Source organism: Alligator sinensis, unplaced genomic scaffold, assembly GCF_000455745.1.
Source record: "Alligator sinensis unplaced genomic scaffold, ASM45574v1 scaffold337_1, whole genome shotgun sequence".
Classification (NCBI taxonomy): Eukaryota; Metazoa; Chordata; order Crocodylia; family Alligatoridae; genus Alligator; species Alligator sinensis.
Window position 1 is genome coordinate 944,439 of NW_005841927.1, and position 22,640 is coordinate 967,078.

Consider the following 22,640-nt stretch of genomic DNA (forward strand, 5'->3'; position numbering starts at 1 on the left):
TCTTTCCCATCAGTGCCCCATGTGCCCAAGTGCTTCAACTCACCCTTCAGTCTCCAGCCCTGAGCAGCCCTGCTGCTCCACGTGGTTCAGGGACCCAAGCTGCAGGCGCCCCTAGCCCTGAGCCTGCGCTTCCCCACGGCCTGGGGAAGGGGCTGCCGAAGGGAGTGGGGACCTAGAGCCACAGCTATTGCAGGTGGAGCAATGGGGGAAGCAAAGGCTAGGCAGGAACCCAGGGAACCATGCATTAACCCATTCCCAGGTCTCCAGCTGGACAGCCCTGAGCAAACCGGGGAGCGGGTCTGGCCTCACCTGTGACTGCTCAGCTCCTTCTCCCCTCAGCTGAGGCAGATGCAGTGGCCATGAAAGCGCAGTGGGCTCAGCTGGGGAGGAGGTCGCTTGGTGCCCATGTGCTGGGAGAAGCTTGGGGGCCGCTGCAGTGCTGGGGAGGGGCAGATCCCTGCTGGGTCTTGGGGAGCCCCCAGAAAAGACCTGAGCTGCAACTGGCTCCTCTCCTGAGCTTGCGATGCTTCAAGGGCTCCTTGGTGCAGCCCTGAGCTGCTGAGATGGACCCCAAGCGGGGAAGAGACTTTGCTGACGGAGCCCCTGACCTTGCGGGGAGGGATGATGGCTGTCAGAGGGCTCAGGGATGGGGAAGTACCCCCCTCTCCATACAGAGGGGAACTGTGTTTGCGCATGAGGATGTCTGCACCATGGCTCCGGCCCCCCAGGAAGATGGAGGGGTCCTCACTGGGAGGCCCAGGCCTGGCTGCTCCCTCTTCTCCCTTTCCCTGCTGCTGGGTGAGGGGCTTTGACAGAGGCAGTCGCGGCCTTGAGTCTATTCTCCTCCCTCCAGCCCTCCATGCCTGCTGCGAGGATCCTGCCCCGGCTTCTCTCTCGAGATGAGCAATGGCACGTCCTCCAACTCGGTCTGCAAGCATTAGTAGATGTCATCAGGCCGAGGGTCTGCCCCCTCTGAAACAGGGATACGGTAGAGGAGCAAGGCTGCCTGCAGGCTTGTGAAGAGCTGAGTGTATAACTTGGATCTCCAGGTGCCAAGGCCTGTGTCTGTCCTGGAAGCCCCTGTGTGCTTGTTTCAGCTCCTGCTCTGGAGGGCAGGGCTCTGGCACCAAGGGAAGGGCAGACATGAGGCTGTATTAGCTGGCTTGGGAGCCTAAAGGAGGTCTCCAAGATGAATGTCTGGCAGCATGAAGGCTCTGCCCTAGCTTCGGCTGAGCTGCAGCCCATGTGCTCAGTGACCAGGGGGACCAAAGAGCCCTGCAAACTCTGCCCGAACATTTCCAGGGCTCTGTGTGACCCCACTGCAATCCCCCCTCCATGCTAGAGGTGCACTGAGGTGGTGCAGGAAAGGTCTGGGGAAATGGGATCCTTTGGCATACGGTGCCCTTGAGCCTGCTGGAGGAGGGGCTGCGCCAGCTGCGGCGAACGCAGGCAGCTCGTGCCTAGCAGCGATGCTCTTCTGTGCATCAGGGAATGCCCCTGGGTCAGCTCCAGCCGGGCAGATCAAAGTCCACCGCAGGTCTGCAGGCAGCCCTGAACATCAGCTGGCACGTGGTGCGAGCTCACGCCTGTAGGGAACGTTTTATGTGCCCAGAACAGCACGTATGTCGGGGCTGTAACAGCCCTGGTAGGTCATGCGGATCACGGCACAGCTGCATCCGTCCAGGTTGCTCGAAGCAGCCCGGCGTGTTCGTCTTCGTGCCACACGAGGGAGCTGAGCACGCGCCGCCAGAGGCTCCGAAACATTTCCCTGCGACTGGCAAACCTCGCTGGCTCTTTTGGGGCAGTGCCCATCTGTGGGTGTGGGGGAAGCGGTGTACTGTGGCCACTCCTGGCATCTGCCCAAGCTTTTGGGGTACGTGGGACCAAACCTCCAGGCAGGCTGTGGGGGAGCCTGATGGGGAGCCGGGTCTCTGGGTTTGCTTTAAAGGGGACCCCTTGGTCCTCTGGACAGGGCTGTTTGAGCCCGGCCAGCTCATTACACCTACGTCCTCTTTACTACTCCCCCCCCCCCCAAGCTTCTGGTGCTGGCCAAGGGAGCATACCCAGCAGATCTGCGCTGCAGCCATTGCAGCTCCCTGCTCTCCCAGGGGAGGCATCGGTCAGGCCCACAGCCTCCTCTGAGGAGGGGGCATCCTGCACGGCGTCCCCCTCCCGGGTCACGGCCTGCGGAGGGATGCAATAAGGATGCGAGCACGAGGCAGGCAGCAAAAATGGACCCCTCAGGCCACGGCTGGTGCTAGAAAAGGGTCCTCTCTTACACACACTCTTAAATACAGTCCCACGCAGATAAATACAGCCCCGGGGAGCAGCGAGGGAGGGGACTGTGTTCCAGTCCTCAGTCACATTAGGGCCCTGCACAAGGCTCTGGTGGGGAAGGCCTCCAGGAACCGGCCATTTCCCTGCATCCTCCAGGGAGGGCCAGGGGCCAGAAGCAGGACGAGCTCCAGTGGCAAGGAGTCCCTGGAGATGCTGAAGGGTCAAGCTGGAGCCGTCCCGGCCTGGTACAGCGGGGCAGAGGGTAGGGAGACCTGCCCCCCAGGTGCATCTGGCAGGCCCCTGCTCCCCAGTCTGGAGAGCCCAGTGAGACCCCCTGAAGGGCTGGCAGGGTGCAGGGGGGGTCAGGCATCTCCAACAGGGTCCGGCCCTCAGAGCACTTGCAGATCCCATCTCTGCGTGGGCCTCTCCTCAGCCACGTCCCAGAGGACGGCGTGGTCCCGGTCGTAGGACTGGCCCCCTGTGCGGAGAGAGGAGGGCACTCACTTGGGGGAAGGGCGGGGAGGTTGTCCCTTCTCTCTCCTCCGTCCCGTCTCCCCGAGACCCACCTGCCTCGTGGGGCTGGTTGCTGCTGCCAGGATGCATCCCGTGGCAGCTGGGCCCTGTGCCCTCTCCTCTCACTGGTTTCCCACCAGGCAGGGACGTCTCCCCAACCCCCCCAATCCCTACTCCTGCCACGGGGAGAAACAGCCTCCCCCGGTCCCAGCTGATGGGGACCTGGACCATGTGTGGGATCCCAGAGCCCCCCATGCTCCAGCCACATCCCTGGGGGTTTGGGAGAGGGACTGAGTGCCTGAGAAGCCCCCAGGAGCCTGGAGCAGCGTGGGCCCCAGTGCAGGCAGGCCCCACTCTCACCTTTCACATCCAGGATCCTGTCTTCAAACATCTGGCTCCAGATGCGCCCAGAGTCATCAATTCTCCAGGTCTGGCGGGGGACGCGGGTCTCGGACCACAGCACCACCTTGGCACCTTTTCCCGCAGGGCCGATCACCTGGAGGCTCATGGTGGGGGCCACCTGGAAGCAGGCAGGGTCAAGGCCATCAGCCCCGGGCCATGCCAGGCGCAGAGCCGCAATGGGGAGGGAAGCTCCCACCAGGGCAAAAGCCAAGGGGCATCGCCCTGCCCGTGTACCCCCGATAGCACTTGGTTGCCCTACCCCGTGGAGGAGGAGCACCCGCCACCCTGGAGCGCATGGGAGTCTCATGCTGCCAGGCCAGGCCAGGCCAGAACCAGGGACCCGCTGCCACGTACCCACAGCAAGCCCCCAAACCATGCCTCCACCCATCTGCCCACAGAGGCTGGGGGTGGCTGAGGGCTACCCAGGGTTGTCACAGCCACACACACACACCAGTTCAGGCTGATGCTGGATCTGGGGGGCTTCTGCCTTGGACCCGAGATGCACCCACAGCCAGGACCATCTAGGGCCCTTGAAGTCCCTCCAAGACCCCGACGACCCTGCCCATGAGCTCGGACCTGGTTTTTGAGGAGTCCCTCCTCGTAGTACCAGACGGTACTGCTCTGCTCGCCGAGGGCTGAGGTCACCACGCGCCCAGCTTTCATGTCCTCCACGTCATCCGGCACGGACAGGAAGAGCTCCAGCCCCTCATTTTTGAGCCGGAAGTAGATCCGCCGCTGGGAGGAGAGAAGCCAAGGTCCTCTGATGCCCGTTGCTCACTGAGGCCCCCCTCCACCCCGCGACAGGACGCAGTCCCTATCTGCGTGCCATAGGCCCTGTGCTGCTACGGATGGCTAGAGAGTCTCCAGAAAGGGCCCGGGTACCTTTAGAGACTCCAGGTAGAAGCTCGCCCCTGGGCCTCGTCTGAGTGACCCACGACACAGGGCTCGACACACACAGGGCCCTGCAGGTGTGGACACCTGCTCCACAAGGCCAGGGAGGGGCTTGGCACTCACCTGCCGGATGGGATAGAGGGAGCCGACGTGCTGCAGCCCGCTGTATGTCAGCCAGTTGGTGATCTCCGTCACGTCCAGCAGCCACTGCCGGCCCCGGAAATCGCTGTGCTCACAGAGCACCCAGCTGGGAGCAGGGACGGGAAAGGGCGTGAGAAAAGACACGGAAACCCTCCAAGGCACCAGGCTGGGATCTAGGGACGGGGTGGATCTGGGGGACGCAGTAATGCTATTCGCACCCGCTTTGATGCCTGCTCCACTCAAAGTGTGAAACCAGCAGCATTTCTATCCAAGCAGCAGTGGGGGACTTCACGGCTCCCCATCATCTACCCTGTTTCTTCTAGACTCTCATTCCAAAGCTATTTGCCCATGTGAGTTAATGCTTCCACCCCTGAGTTCATGTTTTTAGCTAGAGTTAAGGGCCTTCTCTGCTTTTTCGATGGTTTAAAATGTTCTGTGAATCAAACCATCCTCTTTTCTGCCGTGCTGCCGTCCGCGAGCTGCTCCTGGTCACGGAGCTCCTATTTCACAGTCCTGGAGACTCTTTTTAACTCTAGCTGAAAACCGTAACTCAGGGTGGCAAACACTTCCGTGAAGCAGTGAGTGCAAGATGCTCAAGAAGGCTCGGTTTTGTTTTATGAATCTGTTTTTCAGATCTGTTTGAACGATTACAAAACTAAAGACGCAACATCTTTTGAGTGTATTTGTCTAGTCTGGCGGCTGTTTTAATCCACAGGGTAGGATATAGCAAATGAATGCACTTTCCAATACATTTATATTGGCTTTTGCTTGGAGCTTGAACTGAATGATGCAGCCCTAGGTTCGTACCATATTGCTAAAGCTTCCAGGTCTTTTCTTCCTGGAGAAGGAGCACTGAGCTCTGAGTGGTGTTGCACTGCACTATCCGCACCCACCTTGGCAAAACCCTAGATCTGCCCATGCCTGGGAACCCCCAGCTTGCAGGTCCCTGGGCAGCAGTGAAGGCAAGCAGTTGGAGCTGGGAACTGGGAGTCTGGACACCAACTGTACCTGCTCTCAGCAGCCTGCCTCTGTAAAGCTGAGCCCTCTAGGAAGGGCCTTGCAGTGGCTTAAGGCAGTGGGGCATTATTCCACTTGCAATTTGTAGCCAGCCTGATCTAGGGCTCGGAGCTGGGTTGCCTGAAGGGGCTGTGCCCGGCAGGTTTCCAGGAGGCCTCCTGGACCCGTGACTTCCCAAGCCCCAGTTAGCTCATGGCCATGCACTCCCCTTCCTGCTGCCAGCCCCTCCAGAGGTCCCGGGGTGGGGGGCGGTCACTCACATGCCACCTTTGATGCGCACAGACAGCACATGGTTGTTGAAGCCCTCGGCCTGCAGGCTCCTCACCTCGCTGTTCAGCTCAATCTCCTTGCCTTCAAAGCACTCCAGGCCATGCAGGAAGATGGAGGGCTCGGAGAAGACCTGCAGGAGACGGCAACCTTGGGGTTAGGGCCCGGGGCCAGCGAGGGGCCGCGGGAGTGCTGGGCGGCAGCTGGAGGGGGTGGCCCTGCAAGGCTTCTCCTGGGACTATGGGGTCTTCGTCGTGCAAGGAGGTGGCTGCCCGGGGGTAGGTGGGGGGAATACGTACTAGAGGGACCTTCTTGAGGGACTGGACGGCCGCGGCAGAGACGCAGCCCATGGCGCTGAGAGTCGGGTACTCGCCCTCGGACAGGACGTGCTGCTCTCCCTCGAAGTCCTGCCCGTCGTAGAGGATCCAGCTGGGGAGACAATGCGCACATGGGGATGACTCTGCTGCCAGTGCTGGGGGCCTGGCTGCAGCCCCTGCCCCCTCCCCAATCCCCCCACGACTCCATGTTCAGCCAGCAGGAAGGACTGGCCTGGCCCCACTCCAAACGCAGGCCCACCTCTCGCCTTCCCTTCCCCACTGCCGGCAAGTCTCCCCCTCCCGATCCGAAGTGCCCCAGCCCCTTCCCTACCCTGTGCCGACCCTCAGGCCCCCTCGCCTCCCCTGAACTCTCCAGCCCCAGAGGCTGGAGCCCCCCGCACAGCTCCAGGGGGTCCTGGAGTCCCGAAGGCCTGGACCCCAGCTCAGCCCGGTGTAGGGACCTTGTTACCTGCCCCCGTGGACTCGGCAGGACTGGGGGGCAAAGGACTCAGGCAGGGCTCCCTGGTCATCCTCGAAGGAGATGTGATGGCCCAGGAAGTCAGGGTGCGAGAACAGCTGGATCTGTAGAGCATGGGGAGCAGGATGGAGTGAGCCACAGGACAGGGCCCGGGGAGGTGGGTCTGAGCTGGGACAAAACAGCAGCAGGCGGTGGCCTCGATGCCCTTCCCCACCCAGCACAGCTGGCCAAGCCCAGCCTGGTCCAGCCGAGGCCGAACAGACCCATTGTACCAAGGTAGGAGAAGGGATGCCCGGGGGGCAGGTGTGCTAGAGGAGAGAGGGCAGATCACACGCACACTTCCACCCACCCACCCACCCTCCTCCTACTTACCCTGGACACAAAGTGCAGGCTGTGCTCCCCAACCTGGAAGGAAACAAGTGGTGTCTATCAGTGTAACCCCTCCTGGGCCCTGCCTACCCCCCCATCGCCCCAGCTGAGCTGGGCTGAGCACCTGCATCCCTCCCTTCTTGCCCCATGGGCATAAGATGAAGGGGAGCGGGGCACGGGGGGCTGCAGGCTGCCTTTGTGCTCACTGCATCCCGGGACTGTCTGGGACCAGTCTTGCCCTAAGCCTGCTCTTCCGGGCTTCTTGGGGCATGTGGGAAAAGGGAAGAAACCATGGGCCTTGCTCCTCCAAAGACCCCAGCCTGCCTCTACAACCCCAGCCCAAGGGCAGCTAGGGGAGGCAGGGCAGGGCAGGGCCTTCCCAGGCCCTGTGGGGTCTGGACGGGGCATTTGACCCTGCGGGTGTCTCCCCAGAAGTCACCCGGGGCAGGTGAAGGGGGCAAGGTGGGGCTCTCACCTGGAGGACCGGCTGCACGGAGCCGATCTGGCAGTTGCTGGCTCCCCAGTCTTCGCAGCTCCGATACACCCCTTTCTCCAGGACGTACTGCTCGCCGGAGAAGTTCGTGCCCTCGTAAGCCACCCACCTGGCCAGAGAGAGGGAGGAGGGCTGCTGAGACCACCCCCTGCCGCCCGTGGGGGCACGTTCCTTCCTGACCCCAGGAGCGAGCTGCCTGGAAGCACGCGGCTTCCTACCCCGAGCCTGCGGCACGTAGAGCTCCCAAGGGGACCCTGCGTAGGGTCTGCCGTCGTCCTCACTCCTCTCTACTCTTCTCCACCGAAACACCCTCCCCATCTCCCTCCAATCCGGCCCCCGGCCCCACGGCACTCACACGCCGCTCAACACGTTGATGGACTGGGTTTTGCTTCCATAGCGAGCCAGTGACACGTCCGGCAGGGCTTCGCTCAGCTCCACGCTGGGACCGTCCTCGAAGTCCATGGCCTCGAAAAGCACCAGTGCTGGGTCCAAGAAGTCCTGGGGGAGGGCAGGGACACGTCTGAGGCCGTCTGCTTGGTTCCCTCCTGGGAGGGTCATACGAGTGCCACGTGGGCTCTTCACCCCCACCCCCACCCCCACCCCCTGCTACTGGACCATCCAGACTGACACTGGGAGACCCCCTTTTAGGAGCTGCTTCAAAGCCAGCCTGAGTAGTGGGAGCCCATCGCTGTCTGCATCCGGTGTGTGATGAGTTGGGGGGGGGCGGTCCTGGCTTGGTTCCCATGTAGGAGAGGGATCAAAATCCATGACACTCTGGACAGAGAGTGCCAGGCCTGAGCTAGGGCCCCCAACTCATGGCTGAGGCATGCAGCTTGCAATGCTGGGGCTGCCTGCCCCCCTAGGATAATCCAGCCTCATTCACCACCCCCACACAACTGGCACAAGGAGCACTGTGGCCCCCTCGCACTTACCGTCCGGATCACACGTAGAGACATGAGCTCCTTGCTGTAGCCTCCCCACTGCGTCCAGTTAGGGTATTCTCCTTCCTCCAGCAGGTACTGGTGACCCCGAAAGCCTGCCTTGCCATAGCCAACCCAGCTGGGACAGACAGGCAGACATGAGACATCCCACCAGGGAGCTCCTGGGGCATCTCCCCGTAGAGACGAGGCACCTCCCCGCTGAGAGCAGCTCAGGGCCCGCGGGGCTCCTAGAACGGCTCATCGCCCTCCACGGCTCTTGGCCATCACAGCCTGGACCCCCACAGTGCTTCTGCCCACTCACCAGCCTCCCAGGATGCGCAAAGACCCCACCGTGGCCATGCCAGGGCCCTGGCCACCCTCCTGCTTCTTCAGGTCGTAGACGTCTCGGCTCACTTGGCAGCTGTGGCCCTGGAAATGGGCCTTCTCGTAAACCACTGCCTGCAGAGGCGTAAGAGATAGGTGGGGGTGAGGAGGACTGGGTCCGACTCGGGGCATGCCTGCCCTCCTCCCTCCTCCAGCTGCTATAGCCGATGCTTCCCGCAGTGGCACGGGGCCTATGCTCCCCTACGGCACATCCCATCAGGAACAACGGGAGCTGCGAGCGCTCAGCTCGCCCTCCTGCCCCATCCCTCTGGCACGATCAGCCTCTGGCTCTGGCCCCTTCCCTCTTACCTTGGGCTCTCCAGGTTTCTCCACCACGGGGCAGCCCTGAAACGAGAAGAAACCCACATGAGAGCCCAGAGACCTCCTCAGTCCCGGGAAGGGAGAAGCTGAGCTCGGAGGCGAGGCTGAACGCCAGCCTCAGGACCACAGGCTCTCGCAGCAAAGCCACGCTGAAGTTTATAGCCCTGTCGGGTATCTCCGAGATGACCCATGGGAAGAAACTGGCACTCAGTTCATACTTTCCTGTCCTAGCAAGGGCACGGCGCCCCGGGAGCGACACTCACCAGTTTGAGAGGATGCATGGAGCAGATGGAAGGGTCCCTGGCGCCCCACGCTTTTAGGCTGGGGTAGCCGCCCGGCTCCAGGACGTAGGGGTCGTCGTCAAAGAAGGGCTTGGAGTAGATCAGCCACCTGCAGGGCACGGACAACGTGGTTACACGCGCCCGGGCCTCGGCTGGGGTCAGAGCGTGCTGAGCGGGGCCCCTTGGCTTCGCCACCCTGCGCTGCATCCTTGAGAGACAGCCACGGACTGGTCACAACCCAAGGGACCCACCCGCCCCCCCAGGCCCTGCATCTTACAGGCCTGAGTGGACTATGATGGAGGCAGCTGTCAAGGCCTTGCCCTGGGTCCGGGTGTCCTCTGAGGAATCCATGAACCTGGCTTTGGCGCCTTCCCCATTCTCTTTGCTGAACAAGCTGATCTCGGGGGTCCGGTAGTCCTGAAACAGGAGGCAGCAGCTTGTCAGACCCCAAGGAGCGACCCGCAGAGCGTATGCAGAGGGCTTGCCCAGGGAGACCCACGCCGGCCTCCTCCAAAGGGCTGGTGAGATGCCGGGCTCTCCCCTCCTGCTCCAACAGGCCATGGAGACCAGCTTCCTCCGCCCGGTTTCAATCCTAAGAGAGCTCAGCAACACTGCACATGCTTCTTCAGGCTCAGAGGAACAGCCTGACTCCAGGGGCAGACCCAGGGGGATGCAGAGGTGCCCTTGTCCCCCCGCCCCCTTCAATTCCTGTTCCAGCCAAAACTTGAAAACTGACCCCCCCGGAGAGGCAGCGGCATTTCTATCCAGGCAGCAGTGAAACTTCGTGGCTCATCATCCTCTCCCTGATGCCTGTTCACTTCTCTTCACTTTGCAGCTGCTAATGACCCTCTTCCTTTGTAAGGGTCTTGATGTTGCACTACAAAGGCTGTCCTTCCTTCTGTCCCGGCAAGTGTTTCTCTTCCGTTTCACAACCCTGCAGACTGTCTTAACACCAGCTAAAAACCTCTGCTCAGCCGTGGTAATCTTAGCCCAGGTGTGGAAGCGACTGACACTCAAGTATTGGAGGCACTGTCAAGATGTTCAAGGCGGCTAGATTTCATTTTATGAATCAGAATAAGAGGCATACATTTAACTGTAACAACTACAAGAGTAACAAAATCATCTCTTCTGCCTGGTTTTGCCTAGTTTGCTGTGTTTTTTTTAAAACTCACTATATCAGTCTAGCAAATTAGTGCACCTTCCAATAAAGCTGTATTAGTTTTTGCCTTGATCTTGAACAGAATGGTATAGCCCTAGCCCCTACCATACTAGTAAAGCTTCTAGCTTCTCTTTAACCGGAGAAAAAATACACGTCGCATTGTATCTGAAGAGGTGTCCCACACCATGTGGACCCCCCTTTTCAAACTCCTAGATCCACCCCTGCCGGACTCTGCTTAATGAGAATCTGCCTAATGAGAACAGCCGTCGCTCCTGTCCTAGCAGGGGTGTTGTTACCAGCATTGCTGCATCTTTGCTCCCGCCCTCTGAACCTTGTCTGCTGAAAGCCACCTGCACTGCCCCCCGGCCCATGCCTGTGCCAGCTGCTATGGTGGGCACCGACCAACAGTTCTCCATCATCACCCGCTCTGGAAAGGTACCCGGAGCCTCTTGAGAGAGCACCAGCTCCTGAAGAGGCTGTGGCAGATGGCAGAAGGTGCCAGCCTGCCCACGCACACCTGGCAGGTGGGGGCAGAAGCCGGCTGCCTTCAGAGAAGGGTGGTAACTACCCTTCACTTGCCCCCTCACGGGGTGGGGGAGATAGGCCCGAGCTGCTGACTTGCAGGGGTGCTGGCCACGTCTTTGGTGGCCGCGAAAGGTCTTTGAGGGACCCGTCCCTGCCCAAGCTGGCACTCACCTGCACGACCCTCTTGAAGGAGCCGATACGGAAAGACACGTTCTCAGGAGCCTCCCCGGCTCCCTGGTAGGCTGCCCAGGGGTTGCTGATCTCCACGTCCCCCTCGGCCAGCACGCACTTCCTCCCGTGGAACCACGGCTTCTCGTACATCACCCAGCTGGAGGGAGCACAGAGAGAGAGGTCTGCTAGCGGGGACCTCAGCAAGTCGCTGGCAGGGCCCCCCCCCCGGCTGCGGGGGCCTTTGGTGCTGCCAGGGGCGCTCATCCCAAGCTTGCAGCCTCTGGTGCAAAGTGCTGCACAGTCCTTGCCACACGCGAGCCATCTGGAGAGGCAGTGCAGCAAGGACGCGCCGCTCCCCCTTGTACAAAGCGGGGAAACTGAGGCACGGCAAGACTCAGCGATTTGCCCGAGGGAGATCAGGAAACCGAACCCGTACACCCTGGATCCCAACCTGTCCCCCTCCACTCTGGACAGACATCTGGGGACGGGGGTTTGGGTTCAAACACCTGCCCTGAGCCCTCCAGGTCACGCCACAACCCTCAGCCCCTGACAGCGCAGCAGGGCTGGGGGCTGCTCTGTCCCTTAGGCCTTCAGAGCCAGCCCCAGCCCCTGCGTGCTCCCCCCGAGATCTCACTCACCCTCCTCGGATCACGCGGACAGAGATGGTGGGGGAGAGCTCCCAGGAGGTGGCATCCTGGACGTCCCCCCAGAGCTCTCGCTTCTGGCCCGTGAAGCCCGGCTCGGAGTAGAGGACGATCTGGAGGGAAAGGACACGAGAGAGACGGTGCCATCACCAGTCTGCACGAGTCCCCTCAGCCCCCCCGGCCCCTCTCCAGCCCCATCTTGGTACCTTGCCGGGTCTCACATTGATCTTCTTGGAGGGTCTCATCTTTTCTTGCTATAGAAAAAGAGAAAGAGAAATCAGGCAAGACCCGCAGGCAGTGTGACCCGCTGCATAGCCTCCCAGCCTCTCCTCAGAGCTGCCGGCCTGGGGCTGTCCTTGTGACAGCCCCCCCCGGGACCCCCTTGGCTTATCCATTCGCTCCCCTGCATCTCCGTCTGCCTGTCAGTCGGTAGCCTTGACAGGATTAGACCTGGCTGGTGCTGGGGGAGCATTGCTCTCTTAGTTAACCAGGCACTGCTGTGCAATTAGAGCAGCTCACCTCCCCACCCCCACGCCTGCCACTCAGTGTCCCTGGGCCTGCCTCAGTTTCCCTGGTGGCACTGGCTCTGGCTGCGAGCAGGAGTCCAGGATGGCCGTGCCTGTCTGTCCACATAGAGCTGCTCCCAGCAGGGCCCTACATGTGGGGGGCACACGTGGGGGGCAGGGGACGATGCTCACTCCACCCCAGCGGGTGTCCCCCAAACCCAAGCGGGGTCTGGCCGGGGTCCCAGCAGCTGCCCATGGAGGGGTCTCTGTGTATAGACCTCATCTGTGCACTCCTGGAGCATTCACAGGGCTGGGGTCCCCTGGCCAAGCCCCATCTCCTGCCACCCCCCAGATCCCAGCTTCCCAGATCTCCCCCCAGCAGAGAACAGGGACCCCCTGCCACACCAGGTCCTCAGTGCTTGACCTGGGAGCAGCTCTGCTGCCCAAGGAGATGGCGAGGGGAAGCCAAGCTGGCTCCTTGCTCAGCGCTCGGGGGGTGCAGCCTGGATGGACTCACCTGCATTTCAGGGTGCTCGGGGTGTCGGGGAGGGGTGCTTTCTGGCTCAACCTCCTGGGAGGCTGGAGGCGTCTGGTCCGGGCTTTGCTCTGAGCCCGGGGCCTTCTCAGCACCCGGAGAGCCGACTTCCAGCACCTCCGGGGAGGGCTCAGAGGGCAGACGTTTGCCGGACTTTGGCCCGTTGGGTGGAGACTGGTTCTGCTCAGTGACCTGGAGCAGCGCCAGGTCAACCGGGCTGGGCTGGTTTCTGCTTTCTTGCTGCTTCTCCAGCGCCTTGGATGCGGAGGCGGCGGAGGCCATGTAGCGGCTGTAGAGGACGCTGTTGTCCAGGCGGGAGTAGGGCTTGTTGTCCGTGGGTGCTGCCTTGTGCTCCAGGAAGTCTGAAACCAGCGCCATGCCTTTGAGGACGTTGGCCCTGAACAGGATGCTTTGATCCATTGTGATCCTGGGGACAGAGACCTTGGCCTTCTCATCCCCCGGCAGCTGCTTCAGCTTCGCCAACAGAGACAGGTAGTCCTCTGCGGTCTTGGAGGACTGGTCTTCCCAGGAGTAAACCTTCCTGGGCTCCTCCTGGACTGGGGGCTTCTTGTCCTCACTGAGATACGGGTTCTGGATCTCTTCCTCCTCCTCCTCCTTCTCCTCCTCCACGCTCCCGCCAGCCGGCCCCTTCTCCTTGCGGCCGTCCCCTTCTGCCATTGCCCAGAGCTTGTTGAGGGCTTCTGGGAAGGGAACCTGGGACCTGGGCGTGATGTGGTCCTCGTGGATGGGTGGTAGGGCTCGGTTCATGCCCAGTGAGGAGCGACGTGGCTGCTTATGCACCTTCAGGGGCTTCCGTATTTCTGAGGGCTCCATGTTACGGAGGGTGTCCACGAACAGCTCCATGTCAACAGCCAGCTCGGGGTCCTCTTCCGCCACCTCGCTGGGACTCTCTGTGTCCTGGCTGGGACAAAAGGCCCCTGGGGAGGGAGTCATGCCCCGACGGCCCTCTTCCAGCCTCTCCCCCTGCTCCGTTGCCTCAGTGTGGGAGGCAGGCTCTTGGGCCCGCAGACACCCCTCCGTACCAGCGAAGAGAGCTGGAGCTTGGCTTTCTACAGAGCCTGCTGCCCTTTGGGGGGCTGTTAGCGGGGCTCCCTCGGCATCCGGGGCTCTGCAGCCTTCAGCCAGCCCCATGGAGCCAGAGCCAGCCGGGTCCAAGACGCTGTCGCTGCCCTTTTCCAGCCGGGTGAAAATGCTGTTGCTGCCCTTTTCCACCTGGGTAGAGACTCTGCCGCTGCCATCGCTGCCCTTTTCCACGCAGGTGAAAATGCTGTCACTGCTGTCGCTGCCCTTTTCCACCCGGGTGAAAATGCTGTCACTGCCCTTTTCCACCTGGGTGGAGATGCTGTCACTGCTGTCGCTGCCCTTTTCCACCCGGGTAGAGACTCTGTCACTGCCGTCACTGCCCTTTTCCACACAGGTGAAAATACTATCACTGCTGTTGCTGCCCTTTTCCACGCAAGTGAAAATGCTGTCACTGCTGTCACTGCCCTTTTCCACCTGGGTGGAGATGCTGTCGCTGCCCTTTTCCACGCAGGTAGAGACTCTGTCACTGCTGTCTCTGCCCTTTTCCACCTGGGTGAAAATGCTGTCACTGCTGTCTCTGCCCTTTTCCACCTGGGTGAAAATGCCGTTGCTGCCCGTTTCCACCCGGGTGGAGATGCTGTCACTGCCATCATTGCCCTTTTCCACCTGGGTAGAGACTCTGTTGCTGCTGTTGCTGCCCGTTTCCACCCGGGTGAAAATGCTGTCACTGCTGTCTCTGCCCTTTTCCACCTGGGTGAAAATGCCATTGCTGCCCGTTTCCACCCGGGTGGAGATGCTGTCGCTGCCATCATTGCCCTTTTCCACCGGGGTAGAGACTCTGTTGCTGCTGTTGCTGCCCGTTTCCACCCGGGTGAAAATGCTGTCACTGCCATCGCTGTCCTTTTCCACCCGGGTAGAGACTCTGTCGCTGCTCTTTTCCACCCGGGTGGAGGTGCTATTACTGCTGTCGTTGCCCTTTTCCACCAGGGTGAAAATGCTGTCGTTGCCGTTGCTGCTGTCACTGCCCGTTTCCACCCGGGTGGAGATGCTGTCGCTGCCCGTTTCCACCCCAGTGATGCCACCGTGCACAACGCCATCGGTCCAGGTTTCCCTCACGTGAGCGCTCCCAGGCTGCATCGCGCCACTGTCTCTCTGCAGTCCAGCAACAGCATCTGTGGCCACTGTCACGAGGCCTTCCCAGGAGGGCCTAGCATCTCCCAGGCCATTGGCACATGGCCACTGAACTTCTCTTTGGGGCCCAGTGAGAGAAATGCTGGTAGCGGGGCCGGGCGTGTGGGGCGTCCCCTGCTGCGGCACACTTACCTGGGGGCTACCCAAGCCAGGCACAGCCCCCCTTCTTCCTGACCTCAGCACGGTGACCATCCTGGCTTTGGGCAGGGCAACGCGTCTCTCAGACTGAAACGCGGTACTCAGGACCTGCCGTTGGCTCTGGGAGCCTGGCATGGCAGCGGGCACGGGGGCATCTTGGGGGGCCTCCAGGGGTGAGGCTGGGCTGACAGGCCCCTGCAGGGGGGTCTCTCGGGGGGAACCCAGGGGCACAATGACGGCGTGAGTGCCGGGCACGTCACCGTCCCGCTGGAACCGGGGCACCGCGGAGCTGTCAGCCGCCGGCCGCTTCTGCTTCTGCACCGGTGAATAAATCTGTGAGAAGACCGGTCCGTGAGCAGCCGAGTCCGGCGGGCGGGTGATGGTGGGGGTTTTCCTCCTGTCCACCCTGGCGGGGGCAGGGGAGTCTGCGCTCTTCTGGCCGGCCAGCCCCTTCTCCCATGCCGCCAGCAGCAGGGAGACTCGCGAAGGGCTTTCCCCTCTGGCCCGGGGGCGGGCGACACCTTCCATGCTCCGCGATGCGAGGGCGATCTTGTGGAAGCGGGAGTCCGCCTGCGGCGTGGGCTGGTCGGGCAGTGCTTTCTTCCAGCTGAACGTGGCGCTCACGACCCCTGGGTCTGCCTTGGCGTGGGGCGCGGGGAAGCCACCGGCAACCTTGTCCGTGCAATGCTGGCTGGGATCAAGCCCTGCACTGGCCTCCTGCGGTCTGTCCGTCCGGGTCTTCTCGCCTTCCCTGCTTCTGCACGGCCGCCGGGAGCTGCAGGGCAGGGGAGAAGAAACACAAGCAGCAGTCAGCTCGGGAGGAGACCCAGAGCTTGCGGCAGAGTCCTTCGTACCCCTTTACCGAGCCGCTGCACACTCACAGGCCCCCCTGCCCTGCCGTCCAACCCCTTCCTCCATTTACTACCTACCCCAGTGCCACCGCTCTGTGGAAGAGACAGCTCGAGCCCTTGGCCTGTGCTTTTAAGTGCCCGGTAATGCTACACGGTTCTTACTTTCTGCTGCATTTCAGGGGAGGCCTCACAGGGACGCGCTGGTTGTGGTAGGCCACTTTGGCTTAACATGGCCACTTAACACCGACAGGCGTCTGTGCCGTGGTGCAAACACCCGGAGTCCAGCTGCTCTGCACCCGCCGAGGGAAACGTGCAGGAACCAGCTGCAGAGCTGTCACCTGGGAGGCAACCTGGCCCGTGGGACGTAGCAAAGCCTGCCCTACCTGGCGCAGCGAGAGGCTTGTAATCTTGGGGATGAGTCACCCGGCCTGGCTGAGCCGAGTCAGCAATGTTGCAAACAAACAAGTCAGAGAGCAAATGTGCCAAGAAACTCCTCTGCTCCGAAGAAGCTGCCTTTCCCTCCTGGGCTCGGTGCTGGGATGGGAAGGGGAGCTGGCCCTCTGGCCAGAGGGAGTTTCAGCCGCACGCTGCCCAGGAGGAAGCGGGAACTTTGCCATCACCAAGCCAAACTCCACCACGCAAGCTCAGCTGTTCTCAGCCGGGGCTAACGAGTTGGTCAGAGTCATAGAGAAGGGGCCTCCAGAGGTCATCTAGTCCAACCCCTGCCTAAGGGGGTACCATCCCTACCCAAACCAGCCCATACACCCATCACCCGAACTGTGGTCCCATCAGGATTATTTCTGTGGTACCAGGGGTGCACTTGGCAGGTCACTAGGCTGGGTGAGACCAAGGCCCTTGGACGGTGGCCAGCGCCCAGCGCCTCCAAGGAAGGTGCGAGAACCCCAGTCCTATGCCCACCTGCTCCATCTGAGCTCATCGTCAGAGACAAGCAAGGGGTTTTGGTGATATCTTTTATTGGACTGACTGTGAGAGATCTTAGCTAAGATCTCCAAGAGCTTGTCTTCCAGGCACAAACACCCTTCTTCAGGCATGAGGAGAGTCACTTTGTGCCCCACATTTGTCTAAGATCTCTCCTACCTCTAAGACGGTCCAAGCGAAGACACCACAAAACACACACCTCACTTCTCACATAGTCCCTGGACCATCCTGGCTACAAGACTCCAGCCCTACCCCATCACTACAAGTCCCGCCAGTCTTCAATAGTCAGCAACCGGCACCAGCCCTTCTCTGCCCCGAGCTGTGTGCTGTTAATTGTGGTAACTCAGGGCAGAATTATCCACTTGGATCTCATTCCAGCCATCATAAGTTCAAGGTGCTTGACAACTGCAAAGGAAGTGGGCCCAAGGAGGATGGTTATCCCAGCCCGGCCGAGACAACACCCTCCTGCAGGGAGACGCTGTTATTATGCAGTGTAGCTGCCATGCTACAGCTTTATTACAGCCTTCAGTTTATGAATAAGTGGCTGAGGGCACATCCCAGCCAGGTGCCTCCCGAGTGACGGGGCCGGAAGTTTTTATCCCGAGATGCAAATGGAGGAGATTTAAGAGCTGTTCACGGTCACTGGGACAAGCTTGGCTCTGAGCACTTGTGCCCACGTGCTCCCTTTGCTCATGGCCAGCATCCTGGCATTTGCCTGAGTGCCCAGACTGGTGCCTCCATCCCTGGATGCCTTTCTCCTCTCCAAGAACCATCCTCAGCCCTTTGCCCAAGGCAGGAGTCAGGGATGCCCAAGTATCCTCAGTGCAGAGGGTACCTAGTGCTTGACCCTCTGCCCTGCTGCTCCCACCCCACATAACCCTGCCAGCCGTCCCCACGCTTGTCCCCATTCAGAGCTCCCTGCTGCACTCCTCCTAGCTCACGCAGGACTTCAGGGATTTAGGAACAGCTCCCACATAGCCTGGGAAGGCAGTGGAGCAGCACAATGAACAGCCGGTGACAGACAAATAGCCTCATCACCTTAATCACTGCTGCCCTTCCTCTCTGCCTTGCCTCCAGGCCTGGCAGAGCTAACCCAGATGGCTGGGACGTCAGGGCAGCAGCCTCCGCCCGCAGGGGCAGGGCGCGCCACTCCCTGTCCCCGTTCTGGCAAACGCGTCCTCTGGTTCACTTCCCCCAGGACTTCCTGGGATGCTTCAGGCGAGGCGTTTCCAGCACACAGGGAAGTAGGGCACAAATCACAGCTGGCCTGGGACACCGGGTACCGGTCCTGCCGCCCCCGCACAGGGAGGCTGGATTCAAACAGCAGCGGGGGCAGAGAAGGGCTGCAAGTGTGATCAGGGGGACGGAGAGAAGCCAGGCAGAGCCACACCATCCCCGAGAACCACGCCAAGGAGGTCAACACAAGCGGGGAGGAAAAGCTATGGGAAGCACCGGCGCAAACTCACACCAGCCATGGATGCATTTAGGCTGGAAATCAGCAGAGGCACGTTTAGGCTGGAAAGCTGCAAGAGCCTTCCCTGGGTGCGATGGGGCCAACACCTAGTTCTCAGGGGAAGCCGGACGAGTTTGAAGTTAAGAGCAGGTTGGGCAAACCCTCGTCTGGGTGAGGCAGGGCTGCTCTTGCCTTGCGCTGGGGGCTGGATTCAGTGACCCCCCCAGGGCCCTGCTAGCCCTGCTTTTCTATGGCTCTGAGCTGGAGCAGGATTATGCGACACGGCTGCCTGTGTAGCGGGGACCAGGGTTAGGGACCAGCAAGATCCCTTCCAGTCTGCGTACCTGGGCTCCCGTTCTGGACACACTCACATTATACACCCCCTCACCAAGGCCTTGCAACCATTGCACTGACTTCACTAATCACTTCAGGAGCTGATGCGATGAAGTCCGCAAAACCCTCTGTGCGAACACTGGGACTGCCAAGAGGGCTGGAGATCGACTCAGCTGAAGACTTGAGCCTACCCCCCAGTCCACCTAGCTAGGCGATGAGCTTCCCTCCACCAAGAACAGGTGGGGAACTGGCTTGGCTTTAGCGAAGGCCCACGGCTGCCAAGGGAAGTCGCTGTCCCCAGGGGCTGGGCTGTCTCCAGAAAATGATACGAGGTGCCCAGCTTGCTTCTGCAGCTCAGCGCTGGCTGCTCAAGAGCTGCCATGCGTGCCCAGAGGATGCAGACAGAGCGGAGGGCACGCTCCACCCTGGCCTGGCCCGACGGCACCAGCCGGGCCACTGCAGAACGTGGGGCTTGGTGCTGCAATCTCCATGCGCTCCGCTACACGCCCTGCTGCAAGGGCAGGTGCCGTTCACCAAGCCCGGGACCGACTCTTCCCCCTTGACTCATGCTTTAGCTGCACAAATCCGACAGCTCCCAGGTGACCTGCTCAGGAAGGACTTGCAGGCTGGGAATTCCCAGCTGCCAGCAATGCAGCCGGCTCCTGCCCTGGCCTCGTTCAGAGGCTCTGAGGGACATGGAGGGGAGCCCCAGCTTCCTTGGTCTTATACCCCCAAGACTCTCAGTCTGCTTTCCCCAGGCCCCCGCTCTCTTGCTGAGCTGTGAGCCGCCCTAATCAACCCCCTTCAGAAAGACCCAAGACCACAAGCTCTCCACTCGCCGGAGACGCCGGCACCGCGGAGGCTGCAGTTCTCCGAGGCAAGGAGCACCCGTGATGTGGACAAGGGGGGCAGATCTCTCAAAGGGCTTTGGGCACCTGCTTCTTGCGCATCTCAGGAGAGGCAGGGGCTGAAATCCCCTTCAAGGATCTGGCCTTGGAACATCAAGATCCACGGAAACCCGCGTCCCCCCCGTCCCTTCAACAGGCCCCCGAAGGTGACCCCATTCAGTCACCGCTTACTTCTCCTTCCCTGTCTACCCCTGCACACGCTCAGCCAGCTGCACGTTTCAGGCGTGGTGCATGCAGCCATCGGCGACCGAATGGGACGGGGGAAAGTGCTGCCGGCAGCCTGGTCTTCTCCGTGACGGAGGGGAGGTTTGTATCCCTGCTCCGTTGGGCAAGGTGGGCAGAGCATGGGCTGCCATCTGCAGCCAGGGCAGGGCAGCATGACCTTGGAAATGGGGCATATCCCCTCCTGCTCCCCACAAAGGGCGGGCTGGGGCATTACGCGTGGCGGGAAGCCAGGGAAACTGAAAGCAGCAGAAGCCAGATGAGACGGAGCTCCTTTGCGGAGCAAGCCCCGCCAGCCACTGTGCTAACCCTGCCGTGCTTCTCCGTGCACGTCGCTGGGAGGCTCGATTCAGCTCCCACCCTGGCAGCACCACTGCTTTCAGGGAAGTTTCCCCCACATTGGTCCCTGCAGGCCTGGGGCTGAATCCAGCCCGGGAAAGACCCCGCTCTGAAGTCAGGGGGCTCATCTTCCTGCCTTTATGAACGAGCCGGCAAAGCTGGGCCTCTCCCTTTGTGCCCTATGACAGCAGGAAGCCCCGGGGACGTCTCTCTGGAGTCCGAATTCTCCACGGTCACATCCCGGCTGTGGCAGGGATTGCTCCGGAGTCAGACGCCTGCAGGAAGAAGCCTTCCCTGGCTCCGGTCCGTGCCCCAGCTTGTCTCTTCCCGCATCCCAGCCTGCCAACCTGGGCCGGCCCCGGCACAGCACCTGCTGTGTGCTGCTCCCAGAACCTGTTTTCCCCACGTACCTGCCAGCTGGGGATCCCGCGGCGAGGCCAGCTCTCCGCCCCGCTGCCGGGACGTCCCGCAAGCACGGCCGGCTCTGTTCTCTCCGGTCCTCTCCGTGTCCGTGCTGCGAGCCTTGCAGCGGTGTTACTGGGCACCCCGTGACTGGGCGGACCTGCCCGGTGGCCCTGGGAGTACCCACCCCTGGCAGCCCGCAGTTTTGGAATTCCTCGCACGCTGACAGCCGGGGAGCCGGTCGGGCTGGTTCCCCAGGACATTGTTGCTCATCAGTTGGCGACGACACAGCAGTCCCTGGAGAAGCACCCACGTCTCCCGCTGCCTCGGGGGCTTCTGGGGACCCCCGCCCATCCTCGCACCGGCTGGGCGGGTGCTCAGCTCTGCTTGTCCTGCCGGCCTCGGCCAGGGTGATCAGGATCTTGTAGCAGATCTGGGGGGGCTCCTTGGCAGGGCAGGTCTCAGCCTCCAAAGTGGCGCCCGTTGGCTCTGCCGGGTGTTCGGTTTGGTCTCCTGCGGGGCCGGGGAGTGGGTGGGTCTCTGCACCCGTGCCTGCGCGCCCCTGGCAGATGCTCTCGGCTTGCTCTTCTACAGATGCCGAGGGATGGCTGGGCTGTTCCTGGACCACTGGAAGCATCTCGGGGCGGGCGGAGCTGGCCAAGGAGATGCTACTGTTGGAGTCCGAGTCTGCCCCGGAGCTGTCCTCGTCGTCGAACAACAGGAAGTCCCACGAGCTGGAGAAATCCACTGGGCTGTGCCTGGCCAGCTCCGAGACCCCCGTGTCCACGGGCCGAGCCGCAGCCTCCTGCTCTCTGCCCCGGGAGCACAGCTCCAGCCGGCCTGCCATGTCCACGTCGCTGCCGACGGCCGGCCTGGCCAGGCGCCCGAAGGGCCAGGCCTGACCCCCCGCCCCGGGGCCCGAGAGCTCCAGGAGGCTGCTGCGCCGTCTCCCCCAGGGCAGGCTGCCGAAGCGGCGCCGGAGGCCGTTCCTCCGCAGGTCCGACTCCGAGTAGCTGAGGGCGTGGGCCTGCGGGGAAGGAAGGAGAGGCTGTCAGGATCTTGGCCCAAGCCCCTTCCCAGCACATGCTGGCCCCTGGAGTCACCTCCCAGCAGCCGTGTTTGATGAGAGCAATGCGGGGGAGACGCAGAGACCAGTGCCATACCTAGTGGGGACCACTTTGACCTGGGCACGGAGAGGGGAAATCCCCCACCTAAGCCACGCAGCCCCCGACACGGCCCAGACTCCCCCCCATTTGGGGACCAGGGGCGAATCCACCTGCGTTTCCTTAAACAGGGGTCTCTGCGTGGCTTTGGCTGCTGCATGGAGCCCTCCCCAGGGCCGGGCTGGGGTGCAGCCTGCGGGGCAAGGAGGAATGAGGAACCAGATAACAGCGGCAGGGCAAGAATGTCCCTCCCCACCCACCCCCTCCCTCTGCTTCTGGGCCACACCAGGAAGGCAGGAGAAAGGCCGACCCGCAGGCAGGGGTGAGCAAGAGGCAGGGCCCTGACAGTGGCTTCACATCACCCTCCAACACCAGCCGGGACATAGGGGAGGAGCCGGCCACGCAGGGGTCAGGGGAGAAAGTCCTTTCTCTGGGCCCTTGCGTGACTCACAGAGTCTGGAGCATGGCACAGCCGGGTCTCGGCCCACCTGGTGCTGGCTTGGAGCTCGGCCCGTACGTCACCAGACCCCGGGCAATGACCGAGACCCCCTCCGGCCCCCAAGACCCATGCCACACTCACTCGGGAGCTGGGACGCCGGCCTCTCTGGCTCTGTGACCCATGCACCCGGCCTGAGTCTCCAGGTCCCAGGCTCAGGCACCAGAGCCGGGGTGGGGGGGACCAGAGGGAGCCACGGCCAGCCCCCGCCCCGTACCAGGCAGAGGGCCTCTCCGCCGCACCGGCTGCAGCCTGGGGCAGGTGCCGCCCGAGGGACTCCACCCCTGGGGCCGCTGACGCAGCAGGAAGGAGCGGAGCCCTTAGATAACTGCCGGACAAGGCAGGGCAGCGCATTTGGCACATACCGGAGATACCTCGCCGGGCTTCCCCGCCCGCCTGCCCTAGTAACGGGGGTGACTCATCCCGGGCACCTGCCAAAGCCCCGCGCGGCCCTGCCAGAGCAGACCCCGGGGTGGGCTCCCGTCCTGCAGCCGTCCCGGGCTCGTTCCCCACCCTGTAGACACCCCCGGTGTCCGTGCAACGGAGGAGC

General features: G+C 62.0%; 1 protein-coding gene and 1 long non-coding RNA gene across 2 annotated transcripts in view; both read right to left on the minus strand.

The window, feature by feature from the left end:
• LOC112549546 overlaps positions 1–110 on the minus strand; it is a 9,414-nt gene extending 9,304 nt beyond the window's left edge. The window contains exon 1 of the long non-coding RNA XR_003092997.1: positions 44–110. This is a non-coding gene — a long non-coding RNA (uncharacterized LOC112549546). The remainder of the gene's footprint in view (positions 1–43) is intronic.
• Positions 111–1,829: 1,719 nt separating this feature from the next.
• CRYBG2 (crystallin beta-gamma domain containing 2) lies at positions 1,830–13,792 on the minus strand. Its single transcript, XM_025198756.1, has 19 exons — positions 12,594–13,792; positions 11,777–11,824; positions 11,565–11,683; positions 10,927–11,083; positions 9,349–9,488; positions 9,054–9,180; positions 8,779–8,814; positions 8,408–8,544; positions 8,098–8,224; positions 7,521–7,663; positions 7,148–7,274; positions 6,676–6,708; positions 6,295–6,407; positions 5,808–5,937; positions 5,502–5,641; positions 4,207–4,330; positions 3,769–3,927; positions 3,151–3,310; positions 1,830–2,755 (listed from the first exon to the last, which is right to left on the minus strand). The coding sequence occupies exons 1-19, from the start codon at positions 13,761–13,763 to the stop codon at positions 2,667–2,669; spliced, it is 3,279 nt and encodes a 1,092-aa protein (XP_025054541.1). The 5' UTR covers positions 13,764–13,792; the 3' UTR covers positions 1,830–2,666.
• Between the last annotated feature and the right edge of the window lie 8,848 nt (positions 13,793–22,640).